The sequence below is a fragment of the Hypoxylon trugodes genome (assembly GCF_022578975.1).
Source record: "Hypoxylon trugodes strain CBS 135444 unplaced genomic scaffold F4822scaffold_1, whole genome shotgun sequence".
NCBI lineage: Eukaryota > Fungi > Ascomycota > Sordariomycetes > Xylariales > Hypoxylaceae > Hypoxylon > Hypoxylon trugodes.
In genome coordinates, this window is record NW_026250016.1 from 4668348 (window position 1) to 4682017 (window position 13670).

Below are 13670 nucleotides of genomic sequence, written 5' to 3' on the forward strand. Positions count from 1 at the left end.
GGAATGGACTTGAGTTTCAGCTCAAGACTAATTCTTTCCAAGAACTTCGCGACTAGATTATTCAACTTCGTACATCTGTTCTAACATGGACTCCAAATATTCCTTCTGCTCCGTCAAGAAAGCTCTGATTTCCGTCACATTGAAAGGATGACGCGAGATTTCTCGACGGCGTTCCTCCTTCAACTTAGCACGGAAACGCTCTTCTAGGATCTCCAATCGATATTCCGTGTATTGTGGGTAGAGCTCGGCGAGGTTGCTAATGCCACGAACACCTGTGAGGATAGTCTCGTCACGAACGAAGGGCGATTTTGGTCGTAGAGCAGTAACCATCGCGATTCGTTCGCGGCCTCCGAATGCTTTGAGGGCTTGGTGGTAGATGTACCGTCCTTGCATGACAACAGCGGTGCCCTAAATGATGTTAGCGATGTTCAATACTATCAACACACTTCTTGCATACCATAGCAGGGCCCCGGACTTTTCTGATCTCGCCGCCAGGGAGTCGAATAGCTGTTTCTCCACCAACCATATCCGAGCAATCCGAAACCATGGTAACGCAGACGAAAGGAAAGCTATCATAATGCCAGGCGACCGACGCGGTCTTGTCACTGCCAGTCAGTATCTGGGCATTCTGGTCGTTAATCGAGATGTTGATATTGGCGACCTCGTAGTCGAAGGCTGGGATTAGTTCGATACCCGCAACTTCGGATATCTTACCAAGGACTTCGGGTGAGTACCAGGCGTTGTAAGTAAATGGGGCCCGTCTAAGGAGATAATCATCAGCCAATGAAATCGCATGCTGGGTTCATAGTTAGACTCACTCATGGCCCATGCCCCGAACCATGTTCGCAATGAAGTCAGAGCTGTATCGGCAGTCCCGAAGTACAGGCTCACTGAAGATCTCTCTCCTCATCTGTTGCATAGCATCCTGGCTAAACAGGGGAAAGGGGTCGGAGACAGCATTAGGAGAAATACCATGTCCCTCAATGCCTATCTCACGCATGGTGTGGATATTGGCTGGGGGTTGGTATGCAACATGTTTCTTTGGATCCCACGCCTCAGGCTGCGTCTTGCGGGCTTCCTCGATCAAGAATTCAGGGATCTGAGTGGTCGGTCGGGTAGCCTTCTTGGTCTTAGGTCCAATGACGTGAGGCGCCTTGGGGGCCACAATGGGCGAGGCGATGGGTGAATCAATAGTTAAGGCAGGCATGTTTATTGTGGCAATGATGCAACAAGATAAGATTCTGGTGTCTTGTCTTTGAGGTTATCCTTAATGAGGAGTCGTAGGAAATATCGTAGAAGATGGTATGGAGATGACATCTTTATACTCATACCTATTTGGCTTGTGAAGCCATAAACGGCCTCCTGAAAGGATGGAAATACCATATCTCGCAGGAAGTCTAGACGTCGAAGACTTCCGAGTCTATTCCGACGCGTATCACATTTCTGATTATCCAGCTGATCACTCCTCTAGGGAAGCGATCCCGGTCGGGTCGTCAATCTACATCAAACCATTATCTAAGAGAACTAGGGGAGGGGGTTACCCCGTGGGGTCTCGGATCAATCCCGATCCCTGCAAACTCGGGATTTAATAGTATAGCATCATGTCTTCGTGGAGTATTTGGTTTCCCGAGATATCTGAACTTGATTTAGATAGCTATCTAGCTAAGTCGATTATAATAAAACCATAGTTACGCAACTGACCTCGGTTCTAGGAATTACTCGTACCTATTTTGGCCGAACTTTCGTGGGGGATATGAGAGAAGAACAATATCTAGCTCTATCTTAGGTGTAGATTGTTTCCCGCTAAGGGTTTGAAAGGCTTAGTCGGCCCTAGCAGGGTTCCAAGGTCTCTCTTAGCCTCTATCTCTATTCAGTAAGAATCTGGGGGTATTTAGATACCTTCCTGGGTACCTAGTGTCTAGTTTTAATTTTTCTAAATTTCCAAACTGAGTTCATCGCAATCGATATTGTATGTTCTTGATCATTTTCCTTATTGTACTCAACAACTTTGAATATGCCCAAGTTCAACAAATCACCCCCTTCGGGGTCTGGAAGCCCCCGAGAATCCATGGAGAAATCCAAGGTCTCCCATATTGAATCAGTAAACGAGAATCAGGCGTTTACTATCACCGGTAACGCTGATGGTCTTCAACGAGAGCTCTCGAATCGGAAGGTTCAGCTGGTTGCCATCGGAGGTTCGATCGGAACGGCTCTTTTTCTCAGTATCGGTGGTACTCTGAATAAGGCCGGGCCTGGAAATCTCTTCCTAGCTTTCCTTATCTACAATATGTTCTTGGCTTTGATCAACAATTGCATGGCGGAGATGACGGTTTATATGCCTGTTAGTGGTAGTTTCATCCGTCTGGCTTCCCATTGGGTAGACGATGCGCTGGGATTCTGCGTCGGATGGAACTTTTTCTTGTTCCAGGTTGTGGTCATCCCTTTCGAGATTACGGCGTTGACGTTGGTTCTCTCATTTTGGAAGGAAGACATCCCCGTTGCCGCTATCTGTGGAGGCTGCATTGCACTTTATATGTGAGCTTTTGAGTCTAACCACTGCCAATTCACATGATACAGACGATACAAGATACTAATGTGTGATGTTAATAGCATAATTAACGTATACGCGGTTGCCGTCTATGGCGAGTTCGAATTCTGGCTATCAAGTGGAAAGGTCTTATTATTGACTATTCTTTTTTGCTTCACTTTTATCACGATGGTCGGAGGGAATCCACAACACGACACTTATGGATTCCGCAATTGGAATAACCCAGGAGCATTTGCCGAATTCTCTTCTGTTGGAACTCTTGGCAAATTTGAAGGGTTTTTGGCAGCCCTGTGGTTTGCCTCCTTCACCTGTGTCGGTCCCGAATTCGTGGGAATGATGTCCGCCGAAGCGAAGCATCCTCGAACCTATCTGAATACCGCCTTTAAAGTCGTCTACGGGAGAATCTTGGTCTTTTTTATCGGCGGCGCTCTTGCAGTGGGCATACTTATACCCTATAACGACGCTACTCTGAACGCAGTTTATCAGGCCGGAACCGGGCATTCTGGGAGTGCTGCTGCATCGCCATACATTATCGCAATGAAGAACATGAACATCAAAGTTCTACCTCATATCGTCACGGCGCTTATTGCTTCTACCATATTTTCTGCAGGAAACACCTACGTCTACTGTGCGACAAGGAGTTTGTATGGTCTAGCACTAGAAGGACGAGCGCCTGGATTCCTCAAGAAATGCACGAAGAAAGGTGTTCCAGTTTACTGTTTTGCGGTAGTGATGCTCTTTCCCTTCCTTTCATTCCTCCAAGTGTCGAACAATACGGCTACCGTTCTCACCTGGCTTATCAATCTTGCTACCGGCGCAACGATCATCGACTACATCGTCATTTGTATAACGTACATCCGTTTTCACAAAGCTTGCAAAGCACAGGGTTTTGATCGCTCGAAATTGCCCTATTATGGTCGATTCCAGCCTTGGTGTGGTTGGATTGGCCTAATCTGGGAACTTCTCATCATTCTATTCTATGGCTACAAGAGTTTAAGCCCGTTCGATGTCAGCGCTTTCCTCACCGCCTACACAATGCCTGCTCTATCTATAATTCTCTTTGTTGGATGGAAATTAGTGAAACAGACAAAGTGGCGTAAGCCAGAAGAGGTTGATCTGGTTTGGGAAGCACCTCATATTACGGCATACGAGAGAGCGCTTGATGAGCCTTCAGTAGGATTTTTTAGAGACTGCTATCGTTATTTCCGGGGCAAGGGCAGGAGTGCTAGGAGCGAGGCCTAGGCTGTCTAGTACATATGGCGGTGCACGGAGCTCTAAACTAACTGGGTGGACCCATAGGCAATTGCTCACTTTCAGAAGTACTAGAGGGGATCGTTGATGCGTTGTGTGTTTGGGGGACTTTAGATCAAATTATTGACGACAATGTCGGTTAAGAATTTACTCATGCACCAAGCCTACCTAGGTAGATATCTAGACACCTATTTTAGTGCTGAGTGGCGTTATAATTATAATGGTCGCAGTGTCCAATTTTTCATTAATTAACTAACCAATAGCCTAAGAAGCGACTTGACAAATATGACTACGGCTGGATTATTAGGTGCCCAGGTAACTGGTACATAGACATCGATGCCTACCAGGCAGCCGGGTCGAAATTAGCAGAGGTAGGTTATGCACCATAAACTTGCAATGGTCAATAAGTGGCTCTAGACAACGGACTGTCTCGCCTATACCTCAAATAGTATAGATTCAATAGTTTCAATACAGACGAATCAGAACCCATTTGAAAAGTTGCTCAGTTATTTCCACTGATTGTTAATCCTGGGTTATCTAATGGGACGCCTGGACGCGCGCGCATACAACCCGCAAGCATGGTAAATGTAAATACGGGTCAAATACTCCACTAACATCCCATCAAATAATGTATTTATTCATATAATTTTGATATAAAAATACGTCGTTCCATATTTCTAATAAAATGGAAAGAGGGGAGTAAATCGAGGGGTCTGAGATAAGTATCTTTTAGTATGAAATAGGGGCTGAAATACACGCGTATGGAACCAGACAAGGTCTTGGCCCATAATTACATTTACTATGTTTGCGGGTTGTAAAACCCCATTGCCAAAAAGGGCAATAATAAAGAGAGACATGAGAGGATTTGGTCACCGAGCGCCAGCTCCAACAGCGTCGTAGTCGTAGGTAGGGCGACTAGGGTCGGGTCTCCTATCCGAGCCGAAGGCAAGAAACATGAAACAGGTTCGGATGCTATGCCGGGTACGTCAAACTTTCTATGGTAAGTGAGATAACGAAATCATCACTTAGCTGCCGTATTCAGCGATGAACGACACCCGACGTGGTGATGCCCGTCGCGTTGGGCACATTATGAGGTAGAAATAGGAAGTGTAAACGCGAAATATTCTTATCGCGTCGTTCCGAAAGATATCTTGAGTCTTGTTCGAAAAGCGGACCTTACTATCATCAGTCAACATGTCACCCACTTCCACGATTTCCGCTCATCTTTCCAGAAGTGTTTTTTATTCTCTACGCGAAAAGCGTCGACATTCACTTGAATCACAGCAAATGCAACCAAACTCATCCATATCTCGGAACATTTTACATATCTCGCCCTCAACTTCTCAACCTCATCCGATGACGGCGTTTAGTCACACTGGCTATGAGCAAGCATCAAGACGGAGGGGTGACCACTAAAGCAGCGGGTACCTCAAATACCCCACCAAAGAGTTGACTCGTCGCGTAGACTAACATATTACACGCCTAGATATTCGTAAAGAGATAATTGGGTGGAAACAACCTAACTGGCGTTTTCCGTATTTTGTTGAAGGCATTGTATGTCTCGTCGGTTTTGTTTGGGTTATAGGATATTTTGGAAACGTTGGAAACGTCGGCTTGACATATGTGGTCCGATCAGGTAGCAACACTACGATTCAATTAAATGATACATTTCGTAATACCTTAATCACAAAAATCTAGTCTACAGAGGACATCAAAGGCAAAGCGTGAGTAATGAATACGTTTGCTAGACGTTAGAACATACGTACCTAGGTAGAGTTTCAAAGAGACGATTCTCGCAGACCCGTTATTTTCGGCATACATCCGATCGGGAGCCGCCGACGAGATTCAGTCGAACCGATCAACAATCCAACTCCGACGGAATTACTCCGAAGCACTTATGACTTGACTTTCCACGATATGTTTTATTAACTTTATCCGAGCTTAAGTTTTATTTGAGGACATGAAGTCTGTATAAAATCAATCACACTTCCCATTGATCAAATCCTAGGGCAATATTTTATCTATTATTAGTAATACATAAATCTGTTCATAATGCAAGCGTCTAATCGATTAAAGTCTTCATTCCTAGAGGGGAAACAGTCCTTTGGTGCATGGCAGATGCTCCCCGGCGCGAACATTTCAAGATTATTAGCCCGATCAGGAGTAGACTGGGTATTGGTTGATTGCGAGCACGGAAATATAGATGGTAAGCCCTACAAGAGATTGACCGGGTGGGGATGATCTGGAGAGGGTCGTTGACATTTCTACAGATGGAGCAATGCATGATGCAGTTCCCGCCATCGCCGCCGTTGGAGTCTCGCCCCTGGTAAGATTACCCGATATGCAAGGGTGGATGGTAAAGCGTAAGTGATCATTGAGTTGGCATTCCTAGGTGAAATATTGACGGAAATGTACCTATAGGCGCATTAGATAGCGGAGCTCATGGGGTCAGTCATCGAATAGGATCATTCGTACGAGCTTGACTGTTCTAACTTAACGAATAGATCCTGGTCCCACTGGTGCGAACAGTAGAGGAAGCCAGACAGCTTGTCCTAGACGCCAAATTTCCCCCGAAAGGACAACGAGGTTTCGGCTCTCTCCTAGCCCTAGAAAGATTCCAGTCGAATCCTACCCTAACAGAATACCTCCATCAGGCCAACGATGCGCTTGTGACAATAATACAGATAGAGACGAAGGAGGCTTATGACAGCGTCGAGGAGATCGCGTCCGTCGACGGTGTTGATGCGTTATTCATCGGTCCCTTTGACTTAGGTATATACCTAAATTGTTCTCAAACCCGAAAGATAATTCTAATTCTTATAGGTAATAACATCGGACATCCCGTACAGAAAGGTGTTATCGGCCCTGAGTTGAAAACAGCGTTAGCAAGAATCTTAGCCGCAACTCGCAAGGCAGGGAAGAAATGTGGTATATACTGTAAGGACGCGCAACAAGCGAGGGAATTTGCGGGGTATGGCTATGACATGATTGTCTCCGTTACGGACTATACAGCGCTTCAACATGCTATTCAAGATGAATTAAGCATCGCCAGAGGGGATGAGAAACCCTCTGGTTCAGGTGTGTTTTGAAATACTTAGGTCACTCACACATAGGTAGCAAGCGACTTTCAACCACGAATTGTACAAAAATAAGTATGATTCAAACCTGGAATCTTACAAAGAGTATTAAACCTGTAATTGTGCGCCGTATTTCTGAAATTATTAGGAGCTGTTCACTGAAGCTCATCTGGATTTGGTGCTTCATGCGCTAACATTTTAGCGGTAATACGCTATCGTCTGCCCCCTAACCCGACCCCCCCTCGTTAAGCGAGGGGCAATCAATCCCCACTATGTTCGCGCCACCCACTAAACTAATGTCAACATATTCTCTGGGAGAGTCCCTGGATCCCCTATCTCTTGCACGATGGAAAGGAATTCTTCGGATGAGATACCAATATTGTCAAGAAACTCCATGTTACTTGTTACATGCGGATTTAAGGGGTGTAACGGATGCCCCGGATCCGCAGCAGCTGTTAGTGTGGTTGGATCGTTCTCTGTCATGAGAACCCTGCTATGATCCTGATTTTCTCTTCTCATAGGGTCAACTATCGTTCCCTCCGGGCAAAAGAGGTGCAGCATCTGATGACCCTGTTGTTGAGTTTTGGCCGCCAACTCTTGATACAAGATCTCCAGATGGCATAACTCTAGTTGCCTCGCTCGAGCCACTCGGTTTCCTCTCGATATTAAGCCATCCAAGGTTTGATGTGCTAGCTGGCGACAGCTTTGGTAATCGAAAATACCAGGGAAAATAGCGTTAGCCATGGTTAGGTGGAGAGCGGCCCCGAAAGTGAATTCAACATCATACGGTAGAAATGCTTCTATAAAACTGTTAAAAGCAATGAACATAATGTCAAGTGTGATGTGGAACTCGCCTAAAAGACTATATTCGCTTGTTAAAATGCGGAGCGATTTGGCAGCTGATTTAATGCCTATAGAGATGACAGTTCCTGTCTGGGCTAGAAAAGTTTCGCAGTTCTCATCACCTGGGTATCCCAACGTATCCAATCTTTCTTTGAGAACCGATAGAAGAAGTGGGCGCGTGGCAACAATGACACACTGGATCGGAAAGGAATTAGAATCTATGAGTCTGCCTTGCTATAATGAAGAATTGGAGGGCATTATACAAACCTGATGATACATTAGCGTCAGGTGACGCGTATCTCGAGGCATGGTTCCCACTGAGTTTTGCATAAGGCAAACAATCCTTTCTATTTCCTGGGCCTGATGCGCTAATGTATGCAGAATGGATCTTGTCTGTTCCAGAAATGTCGCTAGAGGGGTTATTTTTGGTTTATATACCGCTAAAAAGGGGTGTTAACCGATGTTCCAGATAGAAATATTTAATGGTTTAGGTTACACATACTAGTTAATATAACTGATAATAAGTGTGAGAGGTTTACTTGGAGGGTGCGGAAACTTTCTCCTCGTGAACCTGAGTTGGGTGGATTGACAGGGGTAGTAATATCGCTGTCTTGTACCGACATGGGAAGTCCAACAGAGGATGAAAAATGTCTATCCATGAGGTACAGTGTCCACCATAAGTCGCGGCACGTACCGACGGTTTCTACGCCCAGGTCGTGTTCTGGTAACTGGGTGTGAAGCCCTTCGAATAAGGCGATGTGTACTGCTTGTCCAAGCTATCCGATGCATAGAGTTAGTGGAGGGTAGCAGGGGGTATCGGTGATACATACATAAAGATATGCTGACTCCCTTTCATCAATTGAGAATAGATAAAGTCCCACAAGGGCTAGGACCTCGATTGCTAATATGCTATCTTTCCAGAGGGAAGAGGGGTCGGGTAAGAGGCCCATCGCGCGCGTGAAAAACTTGGCGCCGGGTGGCTCTTGGCTAGTAGTAGGAGGTGCCTGAAATGCTGTCCCAAAGGCAAGAATTAGAAGAAACTTGACGAACCATAGGCGACATTCGCCGGCCTTGTGGAGAGCGTTGGAATAAAAATTTCGTATCTGACTCTCCATCTCTGATTCATTGAAGAATCGATATGTCTGCCCGATGTGGAATTTGACAGTATTAAGAAGAAAGATAGCATGTTCTACTGAGGGCAAACCGCTGAAATCGGGAAGATCCGATGATGAAGTCCTCCATGTTAAGGTCCATAAGTCAGGGTCGATTAGACAGGACGGGATCGAAGGATCTTCGGGGTGTAGCTTCTCGCGAAGCATAAGCATCAACCTAATCGTGAACGACCATGTCGACCATGGAGCAAGCCATACTGTAGCTCTATTTTAGCATCAGAACAGGGTAAGTTGAGATAAATACTCACTCCAAGTTCGTCTATTTCTGCAAGTATTCTTGATGATCTTGGATGGTGTTATAAATGGGTTAGACCAAACCCGAAGTGACGAATTAACATGATGGTATTCGGGTACGGTAGCGGGACCAGAGGATATTTCAGGTCGTTGGGAGACGTCAATAGTAGGCGCTGGGGAAACAAGGCTGGTATCAACACCACTATCACTAGCGTTCCTGTTATACGTAAACGTAGAATTGGTGGAGCATCTTCGTCTCATTGATGGCACGCCTTGCGAGGTGGCCATACGCGGTACAGGCGACGGCCCGCGGGATTGGGTTGATGGCGAGGGTCTTGTGACGGGTGAGCGATATTGGCATTCAGCTCGTGTTGGTGATTCGGGGTTGCTTGCGGATGGGGAGCGCAAATTTTCCCCTGCTTGTTTTTGTAACTGTTGTAGATACCTTTTACGTCACACAGATGCTGTTAGAACCTGGAAAGACGTCACAGAAACACGGGGACCGGATGAAGCGACCGACTTTTCAGACACAATGATTTTATTGCCTCCTTCAGCAAAATGACATCGAATAGACCGTCTTTTACAGTTCTGACAAGGGTCGTCGCCGGAGCATTTTATCTTGCTTTGACGGCAGGGTTGGCAGCTGGTCGAGGCGTGGTATTAGAAAGCTCATCAACAACTAAACAGACGATGGGGGTGACCTTACGCGTTTGCAGTCCGTCTGGCTTTTCGCCGCTCGCCCTGCTCATTAGTTTCTATCGGATCCTCCATTACGACTCAGTCAACTCGAGTGTTCGACATGTGGATAAGTTTATAGGTTGTATTAGCGATATAGGAGGTAGGTAGCAGGTAGATACGAAACAAATCGGAAAGATAGGGACGTATTGTCGACATGAAGGGATTGATCGGGACGCATCTGCGGGGTAAAATTGTTGGAGATAACCCCCAGAAAATGGAGTCTTGGCATTATCCGTGTTAATCTGGAAAATTGTGGGGTAGCTCTTGTCTTTAGCGAAGAGACCATCCTGGAGATAGACCTATGGTTCATAGTAAATATCTATAAAAATGAAGAACTTATTATTTTAGAAACTAACAAGTCACTAGAGATTTATCAGGGTATATTGTAAAATAAGGTAAACGAAAGACACCGATGAAACATTACGAGTGTTTATTCCCCAGCTTAACTGCGGTACATAGAGCAGAGCATTTTAAGCTATTTCCTAATACGGAATGAGACAAGGATATGATTGGCTACCAGAACAGAACGGTCCTCTAGTCCAAACTCTTGGTACATAATAAATGCCTAAGTAGAGAGCTGTAACATGCGCAGGCAAGCGAAGGTAGCTATCTATGATGTAAGCTATATATTGTGGATATATCACACATTATCACATCCCAATTTCCATCATAAGATTTACTCCGATGATAGTAGATGATGCACCATATCTCCTATTTACCTCCGAGATGAGATAACGTTATCTAGAACTCGCCGCTTTAGATCGGCAGCCCTACCAGACGTAGATTCCACAACGGATAGGATCTAAAATTAGGGAGTTCTCTCACTTCAGATTTTGCGCTCCCCGCGTGACCCGTCTAAATGGTCACCGCGTCAACCCCCCTCAAGTCCCGTCGCCCTTTATAACTTCGAGGAAGCATGTGAAACAACGTCAAACTCCACCGTTCCCCAACCCTCAAACGTGCATGACCAGCGTCCTGCTTCTTCCATCGGCATAGCCCGTAGGCAACTTCCGGGTAGAATAACTTGTCCGGGGAGGAATTCAACATCAAATTCAGCCAGCCTATTGACTAACCATGCGGTAGCTGACAGCGGGTTTCCCAGTATATTACCCGTATTTCCCGTCATAATCTCTCGTCCGTTAAAATGCAGTGTGCCCTTAGTGTTGCTCAAGTCTAAATCGGAGAGCCGTCGCGGAGTTCCACCGAGGATCACAGCGCCAGTGGAACCATTATCTGCTAGAGTATCTTCTAACTTGATTGCCCAATCTTTAACTCGTGAATCTATAATTTCTACCGCTGGAATGGCATAGTCGACTGCGTTGATGACATCGGCGACCGTAATATTAGGCCCACGAAGACGACTCTTGAGGACGAAGGCCGGTTCCAATTCGACATAGGGTTTTATCAAGTTGTCCAAAGAGATCTTTGTGCCCTGATAAACGAAGAGGCTGGCGAGTAGAAATCCGTAGTCGGGTTGATCAAGACCAAATGCATCCTGCATGACTTTCGCGATATTTCCTAGTTTATAGCCGACTAGGCGGTCGTTGTCTTTGCTGATAGCATTCTGAACCGTTATTTTTTGTATTTCAAAAGCGCCTTTTACGTCAAGAGAAGGGTAACTTTTGGACGGGGGTGAAATTGGGGCTCGGTTGAGACGTGCAGTACGCAGCGCACCCGCTATTTCGTTCAAGTCGGCACTACTCATTTTCCTCCTGACTTTCGAAGATTCCCTATTCACTTCCCTTTTTATTGGCGAGACTAGCTACCGAAAACGTAGAATATGATGGATGACGATGTTAAAAAGGCTTCATAGGAGATATTTGAGCAGGGAAATAAATATTTTTTTTCTTGAAGTTCATTATCGTCGGTCGGCTTCCTCTCCGTAGAACCCGTGGGATTGTACCTGCCCAGGCGGCTGATTCCGAACGGCCGAAAAACACATCCCGGAGAAGTATCCGACGCGGTATTGATTCTCAACGAGAGTGAGGGGGGTATGCATGCACCCCATACAGCTGAGGGGTAGCCACAGTAGCCCAAGTAGTTCATAGGCTTGCTAAGAAATTGAGCTTAAGCTGATAACTACGGGGCCGGAGTGACTGACGATCGTGGCTCTCATAAAAATTTCCAAATCAGGAAACCCCTAATTAGCGCCAAAACTCCGCTTGGCACGTTCTCAAAAAAACCCCCAAGGCCCATTGAGAATCGTCTTTGGTCTGTTATCCAGTAGTCGAAATCTGAGTATATCCAATATTGTAACCAATTTATTGTTAATCTCTCCAAAATATGTTTGACGTCGTTGTGGTCGGCGCCGGTTTCAGCGGTCTCCAAGCTGCTTACTCTGCACAACAGGCAGGCTTATCTGTCGCAATTGTAGAGGCCCGCAATCGCATCGGAGGGAAAAGTTGGTCAGTTCCATTGTCAAATGGACGTGGCGTCGCGGATTTAGGGGCTGCATGGGTTAGTGATACGCTCCAACCGCGAATATGGTCATATATAACACGTTTCAGTCTTCAAGATAAGATTGTTAAACAAAGGTTGGGGCATACTGCTGTTTTGATAACGGCCGACGGCAAAAGAATCGAGTCACCACAAGGAATTACACCAGAGGTATGTGAAATGCACTAATCTTGTCGGAGCTGGCTCTTAGTTGACATTATGGGCGCAGTTCTCTCCGGAGGACAAAAAGAATCTAGAGCGAATTCGAGATCATATCCAGGCAGAGTCCCTAAAGCCTAACGGCCTCCGTGTCGAGGATGACAACATATCTCTAGACCAATATATACGCAATCTTGGAGCAGGCCCCCAGACATTGGCCATGGTGAACCTTTGGGTTCGCGTGATGCATGGGCTTGAGTCGACCGAAGAGTCGGCTGCTTGGTTCATCGACTACTGTCGTTCTAATCGGGGTCTACTGGCTATTCGTGCTGACGACCACACTGGCGGCAATTATATGCGCATCTCCGTTGGTATGTATATATGAAAGTACCAAGCGGTTCAATTGTACCCATTTTGTTAACTTATTTTAGGCACGCAATCCATAGCCAAGGGCATTGCCGGACTTATCGGGCATGGTAAAATTCACTTATCCTCGCCAGTCGTATCTATCGAAGATAACAAAACCCACGTCACTGTGACTACTACCGATGGCAAGTCCTTTAAGGCAAAGAAGGTTATCGTTTCCATACCTAGTACCATGTACAAGGAACTCAATTTCTCGCCTCCCCTGCCAGCAGCCGTCCAAGAGGTCACAAATGCAACAAGGCTAGGACACTATAATAAGGCCATCGTATTTTACCAGCGACCCTGGTGGAGAGACCTAGGATTTAATGGTTTCATTATGAGCTATAAAGGCCCTGCTTGTGTTGTCCGTGATACAAGTGTCGATGATGCCGGTGTCTACGGTTTCACATGCTTTGTCAACGGCCGTGAAGGCGAGAAGTGGGGTAAGATGTATCCTCATGAGCGCCGGAAAGTTATTCTCGACGAGTTAGCTGCTGCCTTCAACGTGGGGCCTGATTCAGAGGCATATTGTCCTGTCGAGTTCTTCGAACAGATTTGGCAGCACGAAGATTTCAGCAGAGGTGCTCTAGCGCCCGTCACCGCGATCGGCCACTACACCAAGTTCTCTCATGTCTATGGAAAGCCTGTAGGTAATATCCATTTCGTCGGAACCGAATATTCGGATGATTGGAAGGGCTACATGGAAGGGGCTCTTGCTTCCGGTGAGAAAGGTGCTAAAGAGGTGGTGGAGGCTCTAGACAATCAATTACCTAGATCTAGGCTATAAAATGAGAATAAAGAGGTTTC

The 13670-nt window shown here is 46.0% G+C and overlaps 6 protein-coding genes across 6 annotated transcripts; 3 read left to right on the top strand and 3 right to left on the bottom strand.

The window, feature by feature from the left end:
• Window positions 1-57: 57 nt before the first annotated feature.
• On the bottom strand, window positions 58-1592 carry F4822DRAFT_439967 (uncharacterized protein; the record flags this gene model as incomplete). Its single annotated transcript, XM_051462691.1, has 3 exons — window positions 819-1592; window positions 458-761; window positions 58-408 (listed from the first exon to the last, which is right to left on the bottom strand). The coding sequence occupies exons 1-3, from the start codon at window positions 1205-1207 to the stop codon at window positions 58-60; spliced, it is 1044 nt and encodes a 347-aa protein (XP_051320181.1). The 5' UTR covers window positions 1208-1592.
• A 372-nt stretch (window positions 1593-1964) lies between these two features.
• F4822DRAFT_439971 (amino acid permease/ SLC12A domain-containing protein) lies at window positions 1965-3902 on the top strand. Its single transcript, XM_051462692.1, has 2 exons — window positions 1965-2535; window positions 2611-3902. Exons 1-2 carry the CDS (start codon window positions 2015-2017, stop codon window positions 3788-3790), a joined length of 1701 nt encoding a protein of 566 aa, XP_051320182.1. The 5' UTR covers window positions 1965-2014; the 3' UTR covers window positions 3791-3902.
• Window positions 3903-5707: 1805 nt separating this feature from the next.
• On the top strand, window positions 5708-7026 carry F4822DRAFT_47123 (Pyruvate/Phosphoenolpyruvate kinase-like domain-containing protein). Its single transcript, XM_051463529.1, has 5 exons — window positions 5708-6005; window positions 6070-6162; window positions 6221-6246; window positions 6304-6571; window positions 6623-7026. The coding sequence occupies exons 1-5, from the start codon at window positions 5852-5854 to the stop codon at window positions 6886-6888; spliced, it is 807 nt and encodes a 268-aa protein (XP_051320183.1). The 5' UTR covers window positions 5708-5851; the 3' UTR covers window positions 6889-7026.
• On the bottom strand, window positions 6598-10012 carry F4822DRAFT_47126 (fungal-specific transcription factor domain-containing protein). Its single transcript, XM_051463530.1, has 8 exons — window positions 9832-10012; window positions 9646-9768; window positions 9140-9570; window positions 8550-9088; window positions 8222-8495; window positions 7987-8159; window positions 7731-7914; window positions 6598-7676 (listed from the first exon to the last, which is right to left on the bottom strand). Exons 1-8 carry the CDS (start codon window positions 9894-9896, stop codon window positions 7165-7167), a joined length of 2301 nt encoding a protein of 766 aa, XP_051320184.1. The 5' UTR covers window positions 9897-10012; the 3' UTR covers window positions 6598-7164.
• A 749-nt stretch (window positions 10013-10761) lies between these two features.
• On the bottom strand, window positions 10762-11568 carry F4822DRAFT_439973 (putative TodF product hydratase; the record flags this gene model as incomplete). The annotated part of the gene is made up of 1 exon (XM_051462693.1): window positions 10762-11568. One exon carries the CDS (start codon window positions 11566-11568, stop codon window positions 10762-10764), a length of 807 nt encoding a protein of 268 aa, XP_051320185.1.
• A 578-nt stretch (window positions 11569-12146) lies between these two features.
• On the top strand, window positions 12147-13664 carry F4822DRAFT_439975 (uncharacterized protein; the record flags this gene model as incomplete). Its single annotated transcript, XM_051462694.1, has 3 exons — window positions 12147-12470; window positions 12529-12829; window positions 12890-13664. 3 exons carry the CDS (start codon window positions 12147-12149, stop codon window positions 13648-13650), a joined length of 1386 nt encoding a protein of 461 aa, XP_051320186.1. The 3' UTR covers window positions 13651-13664.
• Between the last annotated feature and the right edge of the window lie 6 nt (window positions 13665-13670).

Coding starts and splice junctions, on each gene's coding strand:
- F4822DRAFT_47126 (XM_051463530.1), bottom strand. CDS start 9,896: ATGGAGGATCCGATAGAAACTAATGAGCAGGGCGAGCGGCGAAAAGCC. Junction 9,571..9,645: donor AAAATCATTGTGTCTGAAAA/GTCGGTCGCTTC, acceptor GTGACGTAAAAG/GTATCTACAACAGTTACAAA. Junction 7,677..7,730: donor AAGCGAATATAGTCTTTTAG/GCGAGTTCCACA, acceptor ACAGTTTTATAG/AAGCATTTCTACCGTATGAT.
- F4822DRAFT_47123 (XM_051463529.1), top strand. CDS start 5,852: ATGCAAGCGTCTAATCGATTAAAGTCTTCATTCCTAGAGGGGAAACAG. Junction 6,006..6,069: donor CGAGCACGGAAATATAGATG/GTAAGCCCTACA, acceptor ACATTTCTACAG/ATGGAGCAATGCATGATGCA. Junction 6,247..6,303: donor TAGATAGCGGAGCTCATGGG/GTCAGTCATCGA, acceptor CTTAACGAATAG/ATCCTGGTCCCACTGGTGCG.
- F4822DRAFT_439971 (XM_051462692.1), top strand. CDS start 2,015: ATGCCCAAGTTCAACAAATCACCCCCTTCGGGGTCTGGAAGCCCCCGA. Junction 2,536..2,610: donor GGCTGCATTGCACTTTATAT/GTGAGCTTTTGA, acceptor TGATGTTAATAG/CATAATTAACGTATACGCGG.